General features: G+C 46.8%; 1 protein-coding gene across 1 annotated transcript in view; it reads right to left on the bottom strand.

The window, feature by feature from the left end:
* Positions 1–19,051, bottom strand: part of CACNA1I (calcium voltage-gated channel subunit alpha1 I) — a 166,306-nt gene that overhangs the window by 31,397 nt on the left and 115,858 nt on the right. The window contains exons 8-14 of the mRNA XM_050892893.1: positions 15,386–15,692; positions 11,332–11,741; positions 2,972–3,123; positions 2,164–2,349; positions 1,362–1,479; positions 726–881; positions 192–282 (exon numbers count right to left, since the gene is read on the bottom strand). Of these exons, the coding sequence (XP_050748850.1) occupies positions 192–282; positions 726–881; positions 1,362–1,479; positions 2,164–2,349; positions 2,972–3,123; positions 11,332–11,741; positions 15,386–15,692 (1,420 nt within the window). The remainder of the gene's footprint in view (positions 1–191; positions 283–725; positions 882–1,361; positions 1,480–2,163; positions 2,350–2,971; positions 3,124–11,331; positions 11,742–15,385; positions 15,693–19,051) is intronic.

The following is a 19,051-nucleotide window of genomic DNA, read 5'->3' as shown; positions in this document are numbered from 1 at the left end:
GCTATCGCATTCCTCAGGATGCCAACACGGCTCTGTTTTTCCACAGATAACACCACAAACTAGCATAAAGTTCAAAATGAAAACTGGTAAGTTCTTGGAGATGGGAGTGAATTTTCTGCAGAATCTGCTTTCAGATTTCTCACTAAACAGCAATGGGAGATAAGCAAATGAGGCTGCTTGAGCTATTGTACCTGAGCCTTCCTGGACCTCTTGGAACTGATCTAACTCCTCCATGTTTGATGAACTCTGATCTTCATCTGAGTATGACCGGTTGGCATCACCCTGGAACACACAAATTTAGAAGTTGGGAACTCATAAACAGAAAAGACCACTTGTTCTTGTCTTTCGTTGCTGGAACAACTGTAAAATCCTCCTTGGCAGCCAGGCATCAGTGTGATCACTGGAAATAGTCTCATGTGACCTGGGATGGCTGACATACTGCGTTCTTGCTTTTGGAGGGGCAAAGGGCTCACCCTAGTAGGGTAGGGTCTGTTGCACAGGATGGAAGTTGTGAACTCCCTTCCAGCGGGCTTGTCTCTTTCCTTGCAAGGATTAAGACTGTCATCTTTTTTATTTTTAATGAAGCCCACCCTGAACTTAACAAGGGAAATGACAGAGGTGTGATACTTTGGGAGTCCTCCACCCCAGTACCCTCAAAGTGTCTCAAAGGTCCCCTTTTTAGCACCTCTATTCCTCCTCCTGATACAGCCTCGGTGTCAACTCACCTCAGCCTGGAACCCCTCCACAAGAATGGCCACCAACAGATTGAAGAGCACGTAATTGCCAAACGTCATGAGAGCCACAAAGTAGAGGGATGCCCATGGCGAGGTGGAGGCCATGCCATTATAGAGCACAACATTCCAGTCCTCCTGGGTTAGGATCTGCAACCAGGAGCAGAGGCCACATAAACATGAAGGAAGAACACGAAGGGGATTCTTAGAAAAGGACAGTGAAAGGATACACATCAGGCCTCTTAACTTCGCCATAACCACACACCCACTGCTCACTCTCACTGTCCAGCTGTGGTACTGCCCCAATAATGTTAGCTGAGCAAGAAGAAATAAGAGTGACCATGAGGGCAGTCATGTGCTGAGGTGACGGTGTTAAACGTGGGAGTTGCCACAACAGGAGTGACTTTGCAAACTGTCTCCTAGGAAGGAAGGAGCGCCCCTGTCTGAGAGATACACCAGTCATTTGGTTACAACACGCAATTGTTCTTCCTCCAAACATCACATGCCAGAGCCTTCTGTGCAGCCTTTTGTGCTGTCAGGAGCGAGTGCAATGCTCTGCAATGAGAAAAAGCACCTCCTGATCCTCTTCGCTTTGCCCTGGCTCACCTGTAGAGAGCAAACTGGGCTCACCTGGAAGACGGTGACGATGGCCCACAGCAGGGAGTCAAAATTCTTCCGGTCAGGAACTGTATCTCCTGTGTCTGTCCTGAGGCTGAACTTGCAACCAAAGATGTGCATTCCCAGGATGCTGTTGGGACAAGAAGTGGAGATGGTGTCAAATATAAACATCTCTGCCACCACAATGAGCTCATCAGAGTCATTCTCTTTTTGTCCTGACAATCTAATGTAACACCACAGGAGCAAGGGGTAGAACAAAACAGCCAGACCACTGGGACCTATCTGTGAAGAAGGAGTTGTGTATTGCACCCCTATAGCTCACCAAAAAACCTTGCTTTCCATCTGTACTGCCTTGGAGCTCATGTATTCCCTCCAACCTGTCCTTCAGATCCGCTCTCTCCATCGTCCTTGTTTGCTCTCATTTTTCTTCATCTCTCTACCACTGCATCCACGGGATGTACTAACAAACTTTCTTGGTTGCTTCCTGCCACCCTTCTGCCAGAGTCAGCCTCCAGATCGAACTGTTCCTGCAGCCAGCGTTGATTACCAAGAGACTTCACCTATCCTGCGACGGGACATTACTCTCAACATGCACAATATTTCTCCACCCCATCCAGGCCAAATCTTCAGCTGCTGAACCCAATTTAGCACAGTAATAACCTCAGCCCTTACGAACAAATAAATGTTTGTCAGTGCTGCCTGAGCCTAGAGCAATGGGCAAGACGAGTGATGTAATCATGTTCTGAAGTTGCTGTCCACATAAGCCATGCAGTGCCTCTCCAAAACACCATGAGGCAACTAACTGCCTCCTCACCTGAATATAAAGATGAAGAGCATGAGGAGCATGCAGAAGGTGGCTACGTTGTCCATAGTCTTCATCAGCACCACAAGCTGGCGGCGCAGCGCAGGCATGAAACGCACCAGCTTCAGCACCCGCAGGAGGCGGAAAGTCCTCAGCACAGAGAGGCCCCCGTCCGACTGGCCAATGATCTCCCAGATGCTATGGCCCAGAGAGGCACAGGGAGTACGAGGGACAAAACGAAAGACAAGTGAACAAACAGAAGAGGAGAGGAATAACAATGCTAATCCAAGTTTTCACCTCTGCGTTGGCAGCAAGTATAAAGGGGTCAGAGACAAAATCTGTTTGAGCAAAATATAATTAGAAATATATACTATAGGCTTATATTTATGTGTAGAAAGCTGCATTTCTCCCTTAAGAACATGCACATGGCACTGCATGTTGCAGGAATGAGGAAAGGATTGCAGCATTAAATTCCAGCAAGACAAGATCTTCTATCACACATTAAACCTTTGTAGCATCCTTAATTTGTACATTTTTTAAATATTTCACAGCTAATATTTGTTGTGGACTTACAAGGCAATTGCAATTGCCTCCATTCTACAGAAGAGAGAACTGAGGGGCAGAAATGCTATGCGGCTTGCCTAGGGTCACCAAGTGTTGGGAAAAGACATCTTGGTCTCCCAGTCCTTGGCCTTGTGCATCAGCTCAGCTCCTCCTAGTATAGCTGCTAAATCCTTTTTGAAAAGGCACATGGAAATGTGCAAGCTCTGTAGTACTTTTTTCTATGTGTATTTCAGTTGATCCCCAAGGCCCTTTTCACCTGATGATGACGATGATACTGTCAAAGATGTTGTAGGGGTTGCGGAGATAATCAAAGAGACCAAAAGCAGCAAGTTTCAGGATCATCTCCAGGGCAAACATGCTTGTAAAGACAACGTTGCTGATCTCCAAGATGTTGGTCAATTCCTCTGGCTGGAAAGAAGGCAAATTCAGAGTCAGAACTAAAAGAGCCCTGAAATTATGGGAAATAAAGTGCCACCATTCCCAGGGGACAGGCTTTGTAGGGAGCTGCGAAACTCCCATGGGTGAGATTAGAGTGGAGCTGGATAGAGCCACTTGCACTCCAATTCCTTTGCACATTTACTACCTTCATCATAGATAGTATCCCTAACAAATTCTTTTACTAGTGGTGGTCAGGAGCCCCACAGTCACACACAGCCAAGGCTGACCAAGTGTCTCCCACATCCCACTCCATACCCTGGTCCCCCGGCTAAAGGCTGCTTTACTTTGTGCAAAGACCTTTATTTTTTGAAGCAGGGCAAAAGTGGCTGATCTGTGGTCAACCTCCTTCTTCAAGGATTTCTTCCTCTGAGGTTTCCACAGGTAGCTGGCACAATTTTTTGCTGAAATTCTGAAAACATTTGAGTGATAGGAAAACAGGTCCCCATCCTCCTCTAAATCTCACTGCACTTCTCTGCCCCTTTCCCCTCTATTTTTTACTTTCCTCATTTTTCTCTCCCCTGCTCCCCACCAAATCCTTGGTATGCATTAGTTTTCCAGTCTTGCTCCAGCAGTCTTTTCTCATGCCTCCATCCTCAGAGTGGTCTGAATAATTACCCAAGCAAATATCAGACTGGATAAATAAGACAACAGCGAGGAGGGGCACACTGCTAACGCCTACCTGGAAGGGACAGGAAGAGCAGGACAGGGTGAGGAAAAATGGACAGCAAGAGGAGAAAGGCAGATGCACAAGGTGAAAACCTCCAGGGATGACACAAGATGACTGTGTTGAAAGAAAAAAAAGAAAAAAAAAGAAAAAAAAGGCAATCTGACCCTGCCTCAGGCATTTTTTTCTGTTGAATCTCCGACACATCTTTCAGCCCCTATGATACAGCAGAGACCGATGTGTTTGTGCATATGAGAGAAAGTGTTTTAATGATTCCATCAGTGAAACAAGTCTGAGCAAATTAAATTACTCCTCCTTTTGTTTTCTGAATTAATGACTTTTTCTTCAGCGTGTGCAGCCTTGGAAACTTCTCTGACAAGATCAGGAAAGGGTCTAGACCTTTTCATCAGGAATGATGAAACGTTGCTTCAGAGCGAGACAGAGGCTGCGCTGATGTCATTGATGAGGGATGTCAGGATCTTGCCATCCCCTGTGAAGTGGAGGCATTCCCTGCACTGAATCTGGGGTGGATTCATCTGCTCAAAGCACCTTGCACCCAGGGACTAGGACTGCATCAGGCCAAGCAGCAAGGGCTGAGGTCTTGAACAAGGTCAGATGCATGAGGGGCAGCATGTATGCAAGCCTGCCCATGTTTGCACATACTCAGACGCGCATATACATAGCCCAGGGAGACCACCACGGCAATGGCAAGGTACAAAATGTTCTCAAAGTCAGAGAAAAATCCCCTCCCAGTATAATGGGTTGCATCTTGGGGCCAGGCTAGACAACCCATGGCCTTTAGACTGCATGAGACTGCTAGGGCAATTCACCTGGCTGTAGCATGCTGCTGGCCATCACCTTCCCAAGCAGCAGCCGGTGGGGACCTGCTCCAGACGAAGGTGTGCCGCCTTCCCAAGCAGAGGGACAAAGCATGGCAGCTCCAAGGCACTTCTTCAGGGCTCCTCTGGCCCAGATTTCCATGTTTACCTTGGGGCAGGTATGTCACACCTCAGACAAGGTTACTTATTTGATGTTTAACCTACTGCGCCACTGAGCCCCAGGTCCAAGCCTTCGAGGTGAGTCTGACCCAGGCTCTGTGGCAGCAGGCAGTACTGCTCTCACTGTTTGGATTCCCATGCCCAAACGGTGGCTGAAGACTCCCCTTTTCCTTCATGTCGGTCTGAGCTATGCCTGGCCACCAGGCCACTCTTTTGAGCATCACATTAAATGGCTGGGAATGAGAAAACTGCAAAAGCCTGTTGTTCGGGGCGAGAGAGGACAGACACTCCTAGCACTGCAGAAACAAAAAAGTGAGTCCCTGCAGGTTAGAGCCAATATTTTTACCATGAACTCAGTATTAGTGCCCACTAGGAAGGGGAGTCATGGTCTCTCCCTGAGGACTGCAAAATTGCTGGTTTTCTGAAGGGCAGCCTTTGTGTTGGCTATGCCTGTTACTTATTCAGCTGGTGGAAGGGGAAGTGAGCGAGGAATGCAGTTCTGGGTCTGACCCTCCCCATGAAGCTGGGGGCTGCTTTAAACCCTGCTCTGGGACCCCCAGGGGCCCAGATCCTCCCAGGTGAGCAAATGGACTGGAAACTGCTCCTCACATCTATGGCTTCCCATGCCCTTTGCTAATTTCTTGCACTTCTTGTTCCAGCTTTCTATTGAAATACTCAATTTCTTTAAAATAAAAAAAAGGGAGATGGCTCAATTTCCATCCATAATTACATTTGAATAACAAAACCATCCTGAAAATGAGGGGGAAAGGAGAGGAGATAAGAGTGAAGAGAAAGAACAAGCAAGTGCATACGGTAAGGGAGAGATGAAGATCACTTTACGGAGAGCCAGTAAGTAATGACACTTGCTGGGAACACGAGGTCCATATGCTAAACAGAGATGGCAATTTCAGCCTGAATCAAATGATTATGTCAGTGAGAATGAGCAATGTAAAAAAGTGACAGGCTATGATGGTGGATTATCCTCCTCTCTGCTGTCCACATGTTCTCTCTTGTGCTGTCATAGGGAGCAATTGACGTTTGAAAAGCCATGCTTGCATCTTGTTTGTGGAAAAGGTCACCTGTTCCCCCGTCTCTCCTTCCCTCCTTAACATCTGTTTCTCTAGTCAAGCCTCTACCTGTTAATCTTTTTCTAATGGGCCATCAATCAGCCTCAGCAAAGCATCCTTCCTAGAGAGAGGGGCAGGAAAGACTGGGCAGGGAAAGGAAGGAGAGATGGGCAGAGAGAAGGGCAGTGAAAGAGGAATCAAAAAACAAAGCTGAAAAAAAATATAGTAAAATAAACTCACTGGCACCCACAAGAAGTAGAGAAGGAGAGATTTTTAAAAATGGAGTAGGAAAGAAGTAAAGGCTGGGGAAGGAATAGCAACGCACGAGGAATGAACTCAGGGAAAAAAATAAGAGAAAAAGAGAGAGGAGCCAGCTGGAGAGGCACACTCACTGGCTAAAGGCAGATCCTGCATTGCAGCCGTTTCTGGAGATACAAATAATTCAGCAGAGTGCAAAGAGCCATCAGCTGGAAGCTGGGGCTGCAGGGTGGGGGCCACCAGGGGCTGTGTCCTGTGGGGGGGTGCCCTCGCACCTGGGGCAGTGTGGCCATGAGTGACAGTGGACAAGGCTGGTGGCTGGGACACAGCTGGTGTGGGGGACTCTCTCTGGCCAGGGAAGCATGAACTTGATGAAGGGGGCAAGCGAACAGGGAAAAAGTGGTTCTCTCCTTTTCTTCCTATCGACACATGGGATCCCCAACACAATGGATGTGTCACCTCACAGTTGTGAGAGCTCCCCAGGCTCCCACAGACAGCACTCAGGCATTTATCATCAAAACTGTTAGTAAGGCTTCCTCCTCCCAGGCCACCCAGGTTTACCTAGAAACTGCAAATTGAAGTGTTCAGAAGGAAAGGCCTGAACTGAAAGCTATTTTAGTCCAAGCAAAACCAGCTAACACCAGAAATCTCCCCACAAGAAGTCTGTTAATATCGCCAAGCCAGGATATACTGGTTTACCCATCACACTAGCAGAGAAACTTGAACAAAACTGTGGGAGCTGAGTATTGGGGTGAGGAGGGTGGCTTGAAGGGAGAGAGATCCCAGGGAGCAAAGCATGCCCAGAGTCAGTGTTTTAACCAGACTGGTTCACCTACTCTGCATATGGATCTCTTTCCAAATCCATGAAACTAGCTGATTCACATCTTCAAGGCACGAAGTCCTTCATCCCTAACAATGTAGATCAAATACTGAGAGTGAAATGTATGATTCAGATCTACTTCAGAGCTCCTGCCCAGTGATCAGAAACTAGAACTGGGGCAATAGAGGGCAGTGGCTCAACCTTTTTCCCCCTTTTCAGTTTCTTACTAACATTGGAGTTCTTATGTCCGATAAGACTGAAAATGTAATTAGTCCATTATCTGACAGCAGCCAGAAACTCCTGTGCCATAGGAAAGGTTAAGAATATGCAGACCACCACAAAGCCCCTGCAGGAAAAATTTCTCCTAACCAGGAGTAAATTTGCAACTGTCTAGAAACTGAAGAGTAATTGATGTGATCTATGCAGACCAGCCCTACCAAACCGTACCTGCACATCACTGCCTCTGAGAACATGAGAGAGAAATATTCCATCGAGAGGTCTCTCCAGCCTGTCCATTTTTACTCACCATTTCAAAGTCACTTCACAATAATCAGAAGAGTCATAGAAATCAGCCATGGAACATACCAACTAGATTTTACTTACTCTAATCACCACCCCACAACCAATGCAGGATTTTGTGATGTTTTGTTATACCCTAGTTTTACAAGACTGAAGTAATGTGGTTTCATCTACCACCCCAGGGAGACTGTTCCATCATTTACTAAATGTCAGCATGATGAGCTGGCTTGGACATTTGCTGAATGTTTCTGACAAGCAGCAAATAGTAAAAAGAGAAGCAATAACTCTAAAATATGAACTCGTGGATGCAATAAATGCTGGTATAAAGGGAAATCACACAGGCTAAAGGATATGAAGGTACTGATCCACAGGGCTGGTCTAGTTAGGAAACAAGGGATCGTCTCCTGATCCACACAAGACAGACCTCATAAAGTATTGATCTGATGTACGAAGAAATACTGTAAGTAGATACTGGAGAAGACAAACCAAGTTACTCAGCAATTGTCTCATTAGCTACTAACAGCAAAGAAGCTTGAGTCCAACAGGCCATTCAAGAAATATATGAGAAAGGCAGTCTGGGATATTCAGCTGGGACCAGCCTTTCATCCTCATGCTGAATAAGGGAGAAAAGTGAGCAGCACCAGATCCTCTGTGAATATTTAAAAAAGTAAGCCTCTTAAAAGGATCCTTCTAGACAGCCACAGGCATCTAATATCTTGATTTTCTACACTAGATTTTAAAAATAGGCACTTACAAGTAGAAACACATCTGAAGAACTGCAAAAACTATTTCAAGCAGGACAAAGCTTGAAATGATGGATTTTGGCTTGTGCAGTGTCCCAGCAATATCTGAAGGCTTAATACTGAGGATATTACATGGTATAATACACATTGATGGATTCGAATAAACTTATCTGTTTACAAGTGGTAACTTGTGATAAGCTTAAGGATTAAAAATGGCTCGTAGCAGTGCAGTTTGTCCCAAAATGAGTTGATTTCCCTCACAAGAAATGTATAAGGAGATGGGAAGCTGCCTTGGCCACACAAACAGGACAGGACAAGGGACTAGATGGACAAGCTAAACAAAGCCAGATTCCAAGGTGATTTGGATCCAAATAAAGTGGTTTGAGTTGCTGAGGTTAAGTCTCCTGGCAGAAAAACATTGTGAATATTAAACCCCTGAATTGTAACAAACAGATAATTTTAATTCATATTTTTCTTTCTGTTGGTCAAGGCTCAGGAATTGAAGGCAAGACTCGCACATGGGCTCTGTCCGCCAGCTTCCTGTGTTTCTGAGCCTGAACCTTGTGCTTGGCTCCTACAGTCTCTCTCACCCCTTAGCCTGATCATTGGTGGGTGCTTTGGTCAGTGGGCCAGCTCACCTGTGTATAGTCCATGAACAAGTGGAGCAGCAAGGAGCTGACGAACGTGCCATGAGCTGCTCTCAGGACTGCTCAAACCTGTGGCACCTTCACACATCCTCTCGCCCAGCCAGATATGTCCCCAGAGAGTGGCTGGGGTTGTGTTGTGATCTCCCATGCACCAGAAAATAAAAGCTTGAAAGGTCTTTATACACATTAGCTCTTGGCCAGGAGACATTCATATGATGAAGCAGCTGAAGCAACAGAAGCTACTTCAGTCATAGGATGGCGTCACCCTGCAAATCACAGACCTCTGTGGGCAAAGGGGTTTTGCTGGATATTGTTCTGTGAAAATTTGTGTTTCTGAGAAGAAAAACAACAGGAAAAAGAGAAAGGAAGGAGAGAAAAGGACGTGATGAAGCTCCGGACTGAGATGTACTGATAGCATGGCTTGAGGAAAACTGAAAGAGAGCAAAGGCAAGTGCAAATGCCTGTGTGCTTTTAAGTTAACTGCTGACTGAAAAGGACCTGGAATTCATAGTATGGTCTGAATATTATTATTTTTTTTAATCTTCTTGTGCCAGGGAAACAGGATCCAGTATACATATTTTAAATAAATAGACCGCACCATGTTTTTCAGTTATGATCAATTAGGCTGACATGTCTTTCTAGTAGAAACAGTATGCAGAGTCATAAGCTTTTCCTAGCTACTTACGGATAAAAAGTGATAGCATAACTTTAAGGACACGTCATTAATAACCGGCTACTAGAAACCCCAAGGCTGCAGGCAGATCCCACTCTGCTGTGGGCTGTACAAACACAGCAGAGGTGGCCTAGAAGGCCTTTAAATCTGCACACACAATGGCCAGAACATGAGAGTGAATTCTCTACCTCCAGCTCAAATATTCTTCTGCTAAACTCTTAATTCACACTGTCTCCAATAAATCAAAATGAACAATGGCTCTCCCTGCTTGGTGCTCACATCTTTAAAACATCAGTGGGCAGTTTTCATATTGTCCTGGGCTTCAGCCTTTAGTCATCTCTCTGCTACGTGATAAATACATCGCTCTTTTTTATCTGTTTTCATGAGTCAACCCCTCCAGCCTCTTCTTCATCCTCCTCTCCTCTGAGCTCCTGCCAGTGCTTTTCTGGTACTGAAGCATTCAGTGCAGTTTTGCATTCTGGGATCAAACTAAGGTTTCCCATCCTTGTATCAGAAACTAGCTGGGCTTTGAAATATGGTCTAATGCTTGGTATGTGGCTGGAATCCAGACATCTGAGGCTTCAAATACTGGCTCAGACACTGTGTTGCCTCAAACAGGGAATTTAAGGTACTCTAGATCTCAAGATATCTCTATCCTGATACAGTACAGGACAAATCTGAGTGCCTTGCTTGAACCAGACTCACTGCCTGTCTCTTTGCTGCCTGAGACTGTTCAGGACTAGACTTCACCTCGGCTCCAAAGCTTCAATGCAGTTGGCATCTCAGTAGTGGAGCGATCTCTTATTTTTGTGATCTGGGCAGACATGTGGAGCAAACCATGGTTACATTCAGACCGGTGGCATAGATCTGAGACATGGATGTACAGCATGGACTCCTTTAACGCAAAGCGTAGCAGAGCTACCAGCCAGCAATGCAGATGCAAGGTCATGGGCATGCTTAACACCCTCTGAAGCTGGCTCTGCACATCACAAAGTAGACACAGCCTCTGCTTCCCAGCTATAAAATGAGGGCACACAATCCTTCTCCATCTTACAAGTCTGTCATTAGGATAAAGTGCACTGCTGACTCAGAGCTGCCTGCAAACTATTGGCGTGAAAGTCAAACCTGTACCCACACCTGCTGTCTATATCTGACCTATCTATCACTTCTTGCTGGCAGAGCAAAAGAAAGGCTCAAGCCATCTGAGCCCCCAAAATGACTGGAGATGGGAGGTGGTACCTTTCCTAGCCTTCTCGTATAGATAGACTGTGCTCAGGCATCTCTTAATTAAGCTGGAAAGGCTAGCAAGCTGATGAATTTGAATTGAGATGCTGGTAAAGTGCCTGTGACATCCCCAGAGGGCACATTAAATTAACCAAATAGACTAAGGATTCAGTGAGCTAATGAAGAGAGAAATGAGAGAGATGAGGAAGATGGAAGAGATGAGGGTGAAGGAGAGAGAAGCAGATGGAAAGACAAGACAGGGTAAAAAAGAAAAACAGAGGGATAAAAGCGAGCAGGGAGGAGGAAAAGAGAGGGATTGAAAGGAGGTGAGAGGAAAATACATGGAGACAGTGAAAGTGATTAAGTGCAGGAATAAGGAAGAAAAGACCCTGCAAGATCCTGAGGCTTTCTCCAAAGCCATGCTGGGACCATCTGTGCTGCAGCCTGGGGTCCAAATTGCTCAATCTCTGCCTCCACCGAGTTGCATCAGCTGCTTAGCAAGGCCGTAACCCCAAGCAGGACTCACCACTCCCCGCTGCCCATCCTGTGCCTTGAGGTGCCTTACCTGCTCGTGGTGCTCGATGCCCATGCTGATAGTGTTCACTAGGATTGCGATCATGATCCCACGGTTGAAGTACTTGCTGTCCACAATCCCTCGAAGCTTGACCCTCACTTCTCGCCACATGTCACTGCAGAGCTTCAGCCGTCCACCTTCTTCCACCTCCTCCTCCTCCTCCTCCTTCTCCAGTGCTGAGGCACCATGGTCGTCTCTGCTGCCCTCTCTCTCCTCTTCGCTGGCTCCTCCGTCCTCCTGGTCTGAGTCAGCACTATCCAGGACAGACAGCCTTCGGGATACTTCGTGCTCCCCCCTATGGCATCGGGGGCAGTTGGTGGGATCAGACGTTGCTGTCACAGCAATGGGCTGGACCAAGCCCTGAGGAGGACAGTCAAGAGAGTTGTGCTGCTGGCAAAGCCCTGGGGAGAGAAATGATCATGCTTAAAGGAGAAGACTTTGAAAAAGACATTCAAACTAGGCACCTGTTTGGCTTTTGGGTATTTAGACAGGGTATCTGGGCTTTTTAGCTGTAAGGATGATTAAACACCAGCACATCATCTCAAGGGCAGCAATAAAAGCCATTACTGTTGGGGGCTTTACACTGCCTGGCTGTGTCACCAAAAAGCATGGTACTGTTCAGCTGCCAGTGATTAGGCTCAATGGGGGGGTTCACGTCCACAGAGAAAGTACAGTTTTGTCTGATGCAGGAATCACAGCTTGAGACTCAGTAGCTTTTGTTAAGTGGGAACTGAGGGAAAAACAATCACGAGGGCTGCTTTTGGCCTGAACTGCTACAAGTGGGGTCTGAGAACCCATATACTGACCTGAACTCTCTAAATTAGGGAAGCTACACTAGTGAAGCATCTCAAGAAGTCAGAAGAGGTAGCGCAAGAACACTTCCTCCTGATAGTCTACACGCTCTGAATCAGAACAGATCTCCTGACTTCAGTGAGAAAACTAAGTTTGTGTTCCTCGATCCTCCAGTTGGGCCTGGAAGATCAAATGGACACTGGGGCAATGAATCAATTAATTCATTAACACAGTACATGAAGCCTGCAGAAACTTTTCTCCCAGCAAGTAAAGAAAATGAAAGACTGAGCATGCAAGACCAGCTGAAGGAAAATCCGCCTTTTTGCTTGTTAATGGGAGCATAACTTAGCAAAGGCATTGGCAGGCAGTTAATACTAACTCTATAAAACCATTTTTACAGTCACTTTTCAGGCCAGCAATCCAATTTAAATGGTATCTTGTGTCTAATTTTACACAACAGCATGTGCTGCTATCAAGAGAAATTGTCTCCAATGCCCTTGCATATCAAACTGACTTCTTCAGTATTGCTCCCTTGGTTCAGGAGACACCCTATTGCAATTCTACTCCCTTTGCCTCTCTCTTGAGGTCCCACAACCCAGTTTGGGAGGGGAGCTCTGGGGGACCTGCTGTGTCACCAAGTCCAATCCTTAGTCCCACTCCATCATATCCCCCTAATACTTCTCTCTCCCAAACTGCTATCGTCATCCTGCTATACCAGACCTGGAGCCCTTTACAAGCCTCAGCCAGTGCCTTTAATGTTATCCCATTATGGTCTCTGGGTTTCAGACCTGGGTTTCCCGTGTTCCCTGCTGGTCACCCCTGTTTCATTCTCATTCTTGATGGTCATCCCCACCTTGCTGGTCTGGTGCGCTGGCCATGGCCCCTTGCTCAATGGCCAATGTTAATTCTAATTCTGTGCTTTGTAGGCACAGGTCCTTTGGCAAGCTGGCACATGGAGATGCTCTGTGCTGGTTTTGGCTGGGGTAGAGTTAATTTTCTTCATAGTAGCTGGTATGGGGCTATGTTTTGGATTTGTGCTGGAAACAGTGTTGATAACACAGGAATGTTTTCATTACTGCTGAGCAGTGCTTACACAGAGTCAAGGCCTTGTCTGCTCCTCACACCACCCCACCAGCGAGCAGGCTGGGGGTGCACAAGAAGTTGGGAGGGGACACAGCTGGGACAGCTGACCCCAGCTGACCAAAGGGATATTCCATACTATATGACATCATGCTCAGCATATAAAGCTGGGGGAAGAAGAAGGAAGGGGGAGACATTCAGAGTTATAGCATTTGTCTTCCCAAGTAACCGTTATGCATGATGGAGCCCTGCTTTCCTGGAGATGGCTGAACACCTGCCTGCCAATGGGAAGTAGTGAATGAATTCCTTGTTTTGCTTTGCTTGCACACGCAGCTTTTGCTTTCCTTATTAAACTGTCTTTATCTCAACCCACAGAGTTTTCTCACTTTTACTCTTCTGATTCTCTCCCCCATCCCACCGGGGGGAGTGAGCGAGCAGCTGTGTGGTGCTTAGTTGCCAGCTGGGGTTAAACCATGACAGTCCTTTTTGGCGCCCAACATGGGGCTCAAAGGATTCGAGATAACGACAGATTTGATTGGAATGTGCTAGATCGAATTTATAGCTGGTATTGCTGTTTAGCTATTACTTGACAGGCTTCTGTGCTTGCCACGGGGCTTGCTTGCCTCACTGTGTATTAGAGTCTAGTGCTTGTTAGTGGCTGCTTTTTGCTTTCGCTGCTTGCTGTACTGCTTATCATCTCACTCTGCTGTGTCTGGGAACATTTTGATAACAGCAATGGCCATGTGCCTGGGCTGGCAGATGGCCAGGGCATTGCTGCTGTTTCTGTGCTGCTGTACTGGACAGGCTGGAACTCCAGTGTGAACTCGAGTCAAAGGGACTGTGACCTGTGGATGAGTTCACGTGGGAGCAGGACATCCCAAAGTGTCTGTGGCCGTGGATGAGTCCACACCAGAGCAGGTATATCTTGAAGCATCTGGGGCCATGGTTACGTCTCTGCCGCAGCAGGTATATCTCTGAAAGGATCGTGGCCCAAGAATAAGTCCACGCTGGAGAAGGCACACCTCAAAGCATCTGTGGCTGTGGATAATCCATACTGCAGCAGATACACCTTGAAGCATCAGTGGCTGTGCATGAGGTCATGCTGAAGCACCTCAAAGTGTGTGGCCATGGATAAGCCCATGACAGAGCAGGTACACCCCTGGAGGGACTGCAGCCATGGGTAACACCATGTTGGAGCAGGTTTACTTCTGAAGGGACTGTGGCTCTAGCTAAGGCCATGCCAGAGCAGGTATATCTCTGAAGGCATTGTGGCCCATGGAGAAGGCTATACTGGAACAGGTGCACCTCAAAGCAACTGTGGCTGTGGATAAGTCTATGCCGCAGCAGGTATACCCCGACAAGACTGTAGCTCATAGATAAGGCTCCAACTTGGAGCATGTACAACCCTAAGGGACTGCAGTCTGTGGATAAGTCCAAGCTGGAGCATGGGCAAGGGGAGGAGTTCACTGCAATGTTAAACCTGATGGTCTGGTCCAAAGGGACCAGAGGTGGAGGTTGTAATGGAAATACCTTTAAATTGTTGTAACCCATGATTTGAGTTGCATGTTACGGGAATTACTATAGCAGGAACCACCTGAACCAATGGAGGAGAAGCCTTACAAGAAGCAGTGTAAGTACAGCAGTGACCCAACCTGAGCTGGCTTTGGTGCCCAGTGACTCCACGCAACACACCACCTCTCCTGTCCTGAGTGACCGCCATAACAGATGGAGCCCAAAGTCATGGACTAAATGAACTCAGTGGACATTTTGTGGACATCTGTGAACATTTTACAGAGGTAGTCCCTAGACTAGGGGAATGATATCTGTGTATTATATCAAAGGATGGGAAGTGAAGTGGTAGGTAATGAGAATGTATTGGATAGTGTGGGACCTGAGTATGATGTAAATGGTATGGAATAAGTAGTGGAGAATGTGCTGGTTGTGGCTGGGGTAGAGTTAATTTTCTTCATAGTAGCTAGTATGGCGCTATAAAACTCATCCCACGAGTTTTCTCACTTTTACTTTTCTGATTCTCTCTCCCATCCCAACTGGGGGGAGTGGGTGAGTGGCTGTGTGGTGCTTAGTTGCCAGCTGGGGTTAAACCACGACACGCTCCCAGTTACTCTCACATTTCCACTATTGGCATTTCCAGCTTTACCCGTGCAATCCTTACTGTAGTGCCTCTGGCTTTTCCTGTTCATGCCTAGCTTGGCATCGCTCGGCTCCATGTGGCCCTGGCGCCGGCTCTGTATGCTGTTGTACAGCCCAAGGGTGCGGCGTTTGGCTTTGCGCACGATGTGGCAGACGTATTGGAAAATCTCCTCGTAGCAGTCTCCTGGCTCCATGTAGCTAGCAACAGTGCTGGAGGAGAGATATCGGGCCCTCTGTTCCTGCATCAGCTGGTGCTCCCGCTGCTTGGTCTCTGAGAACTGTGTAGCGATGACCACCAGGCATAGGTTAATCATGAAGAAGGAGCCCACCTAGTAGCAAAGGAGAAGAAGGGACCACCAACGTCAGCATGAGGAATAAGATGCGGGAGGGGGAATGTAAGAGGAGAGAGGAGGGGAAAGTGACTGGAGGCGGACAGAGCAACAGGAACTAGTCTGCGTATGGAGGTAGGATTTCAGAGAAAGCCAGGGCTGGCTGAGCTTGTTTTTGAGAACTCACTTGATGTCATTTCCATGCAGAATTTAGAGCTCTGAACTGAAATTCAGGAAACACAAGCCTGACTTCTGGCTCTTTTGGCAGGCTTTGGGACCTTTAGCAAGTCACTTAGAAGTTACCTACAAAGGGTTTGATGAAAACCGGACTTTTTCTTTCCCTCTCCTTTGTGTTAAACACAAGATGGGAGACAGAGGACTAGTTTGGTAGTTTGGTTGCTTTCTCCTCTGCTTGCTCTTTTACTACTGGAAAAACCATGCACTGTCATTTATGGTCTTCAACTCTTGGAGGACATGTTAATGTTCTTGGTGCATTTTATTTATTTCTACCATTTACACCTTAATTCACCATACAGGGAGATGGCACTTTGCTGAAATGAATGAGCTCTTGAAATCAAAGAGGAGTTTAAAAAAACTAATGACTTTGAGAAGGACACTAAATAGTCTGGCAAAACAGTGCTTCCTTGTTCATTTTCTATTCTTCTGATACTAGACATATTATGTTAGCTCTTATTTTACTTGTCCTCCAGCCTAGGTAGGCTTTCCATTTCGAATACAAAACCAACCACAACCCACTCCCCCAATTTCTTAGAAACAAAACTGTCCTGGTTTCGGCTGGGATAGAGTTAATTTTCTTCTTAGTAGCTGGTACAGTGCTGTGTTCTGGATTTAGGTGAGAATACTGTTGATAACACTCTGATGTTTTAGTTGTTGCTAAGTAGTGCTTATCTTAAGTTAAGGACTTTTCAGTTTCCCATGCTCTGCCAGCAAGCAGGTGTGCAAGAAGCTGGGAGGGAGCATAGCTGGGGCAGCTGATCCGAACTAGCCAAAGGGGTATTCCATACCATAGAACATCATGGCCAGTATATAAATGGGGGGCAGCTGGCTGGGAAGTGCGGATCGCTGCTCGGGCATCGGTCAGCGGGTGGTAAGCAATTGCATTGTGCATCACTTGTCTTTTCTTGGGTTTTATTTCTCTTTTTTTTGTTATTTCCTTTTCATTACAATTATTATTATATTATTATTAGTTAGTAGTATATTTTATTTTACTTTAGTTATTAAACTGTTCTTATCTCAACCCACGAGTTTTACCTTTTTTTTTCCTCCTCCCCACCCCATTGGGAGGGGGGAGGGCGAAGCTGCTGCATGGTGCTTAGTTGCTGAGTGGGGTTAAACCATGACAAAAACAAAATGCCCAAGTTCTTCCTATTCTCCATACAGAAGCCAAAATGTCTGCCAGGCTTATTTTACACCTTTGCATGTTCCCTTTAAGCTTCCTTTGCCTCAGTTTTCCTATCTGTAAAATGGAGCAAATATTTCTTGGTGCTGAGGGATCTGGAGGTAAAAATCTCACTCTCAGTGTTACATATTACGAAATTACAGATGAATCTCCACTAGGAGATCTATCCATTACACTTAGGATAAAACCTGGGCTTCAATTTGATGAGAATTTCATACATAAAAGGGCTGGTAACCACGTTCAAAATCATTCTCAAAAGCTATGATGCCTTGATTGGTGCCTACTCCCCGCAGAGCTGTAAGTGGCTATATGGCATTGATAAAACGCAGAGTCTGATCTCTGAACAAGGACCACACATCTGCACTGCTCTGAAACGAACTCTGCAGGACAGCCCCCAGGAGGAGAGGAAGCACCAGCTCAAGATTTCTTCTTCCCCTGGACCAGGGAGCATCCCTGCTAAGGGACATCGTCGCACCATGTTCCTCCTGTATGAATCCATGCAGGACCCAGTCTCACCTCTCTGTCTCTCCTTTGCAAGCAAACAGCTCTGACACAGAGCTGGATCCAGTCCTGCCCTTATCTTCACACATGTGTCCTCCCCCATATAACCCTTTCAGCAAAGGGGAGAGGGCAAGCAAAGGTGGCGATAACCTGACCCCAACCCTCGTACGTGGAAAAGGTGGGGTTTTTTTTCAGCACGTACCCCAGCTTGTTTTATCTATCGAAGCAGCCTTCCCCTCAGTGCACAGCCCTTGCCACTCCCCCACCAGCTTGCCCCCTTGGTTGTCCTTTTCTCTTGCACACAGGTGCCCAGCAGCTCTGTCCAGAGGCTCAATACAGTGGCTTTCAGTATTTCAAAGGGGAGGTGTCCATGCTAGCATCTGAATAAGCCTTTGAAACATGAAGCCCTTCCCAACCAGATTCAACATAAGGACAATAAAAGGACAATAAACCATCTCAAAATAAAGGGCTTTTTTTTTTTTCCTCCTCCTCTCAGCACCCTTCAAAGCTGTTCTAATTCTGTTTCCCTTCATCACTGAACCTTTCTCTTCCCTCTCCTCCTGCCCGTATTTCAGCCTATTTTCCCTTCAGCTTCTGTATGTGGCCTTGAAAATTAAAACGATGCCTCGTTCGGATTCCTTCCCTAGTCCATGATGTCTTGCATGTTTTCACTGATGAGAGTATGACTGGGAATCCAAATTCTTCTCTGATGCACTCTCCTGCCTTCTTCCCCCTCAGCACCGCACGACACTCACAGGGGCTTGCCCATTCAGTTATCTCCCTCAGCTTGCCCTGAGTGAGGCAGGGTTGGGAGCTGGACACCAGCTGTGCGCGCATTTCTGGAACGCTAATTGTGACACTGCCCGGTACTCTGCAACTTCCAACAACTCCACAGACAACAAGCGATTAAGACTTGCAACACCTTCTCTCTAGGCTACAAGCAGAAGAGCTGAGGGCAACAAGATGTCCTCAGCAGGGTCACACGGTCAGCCTGGGGTTGAATCCGGAGGGGAGGTTCAGGTTTCACATCACCAAGCCCTGTCCTCACAGGCACCGTTTGCTGTGATGTCCCACCAGATGACCAAAAAGGGGAGGAGTAAGAGGACTGGATAGCAGCTAACGCCCAATCCTTAAACCTCTTAGCTAGGAACATCAAACACAAAACAAATGAGCTTGTTTAATCCTTAAGACGACAGGCAAGTCCATAAACTCTAAGGCTCTGCCGAGCTTGACACTGCCTCCCAGCTAGCAGAAGGACAGGAAGGGTCCCAGATGGCTCGTCATTGAGCGATCCATCTCAGCTAGCTGAGCGGGGAGACCGAAAGTGTCTAACATGGAGTCAGACAAAGCATCTGACAGAGGCAGGAGACGACCATTGATTCAGAGCGCCAACATAGGAGTCCCGTTCAGCCCTAAGACTGAGCTGTACTTTGATTAA

This window comes from Gymnogyps californianus, chromosome 1, assembly GCF_018139145.2.
Source record: "Gymnogyps californianus isolate 813 chromosome 1, ASM1813914v2, whole genome shotgun sequence".
Taxonomy (NCBI): Eukaryota; Metazoa; Chordata; class Aves; order Accipitriformes; family Cathartidae; genus Gymnogyps; species Gymnogyps californianus.
Note: the sequence above shows the minus strand (reverse complement) of the source record. Positions and strands in the feature narration are given on the sequence as shown.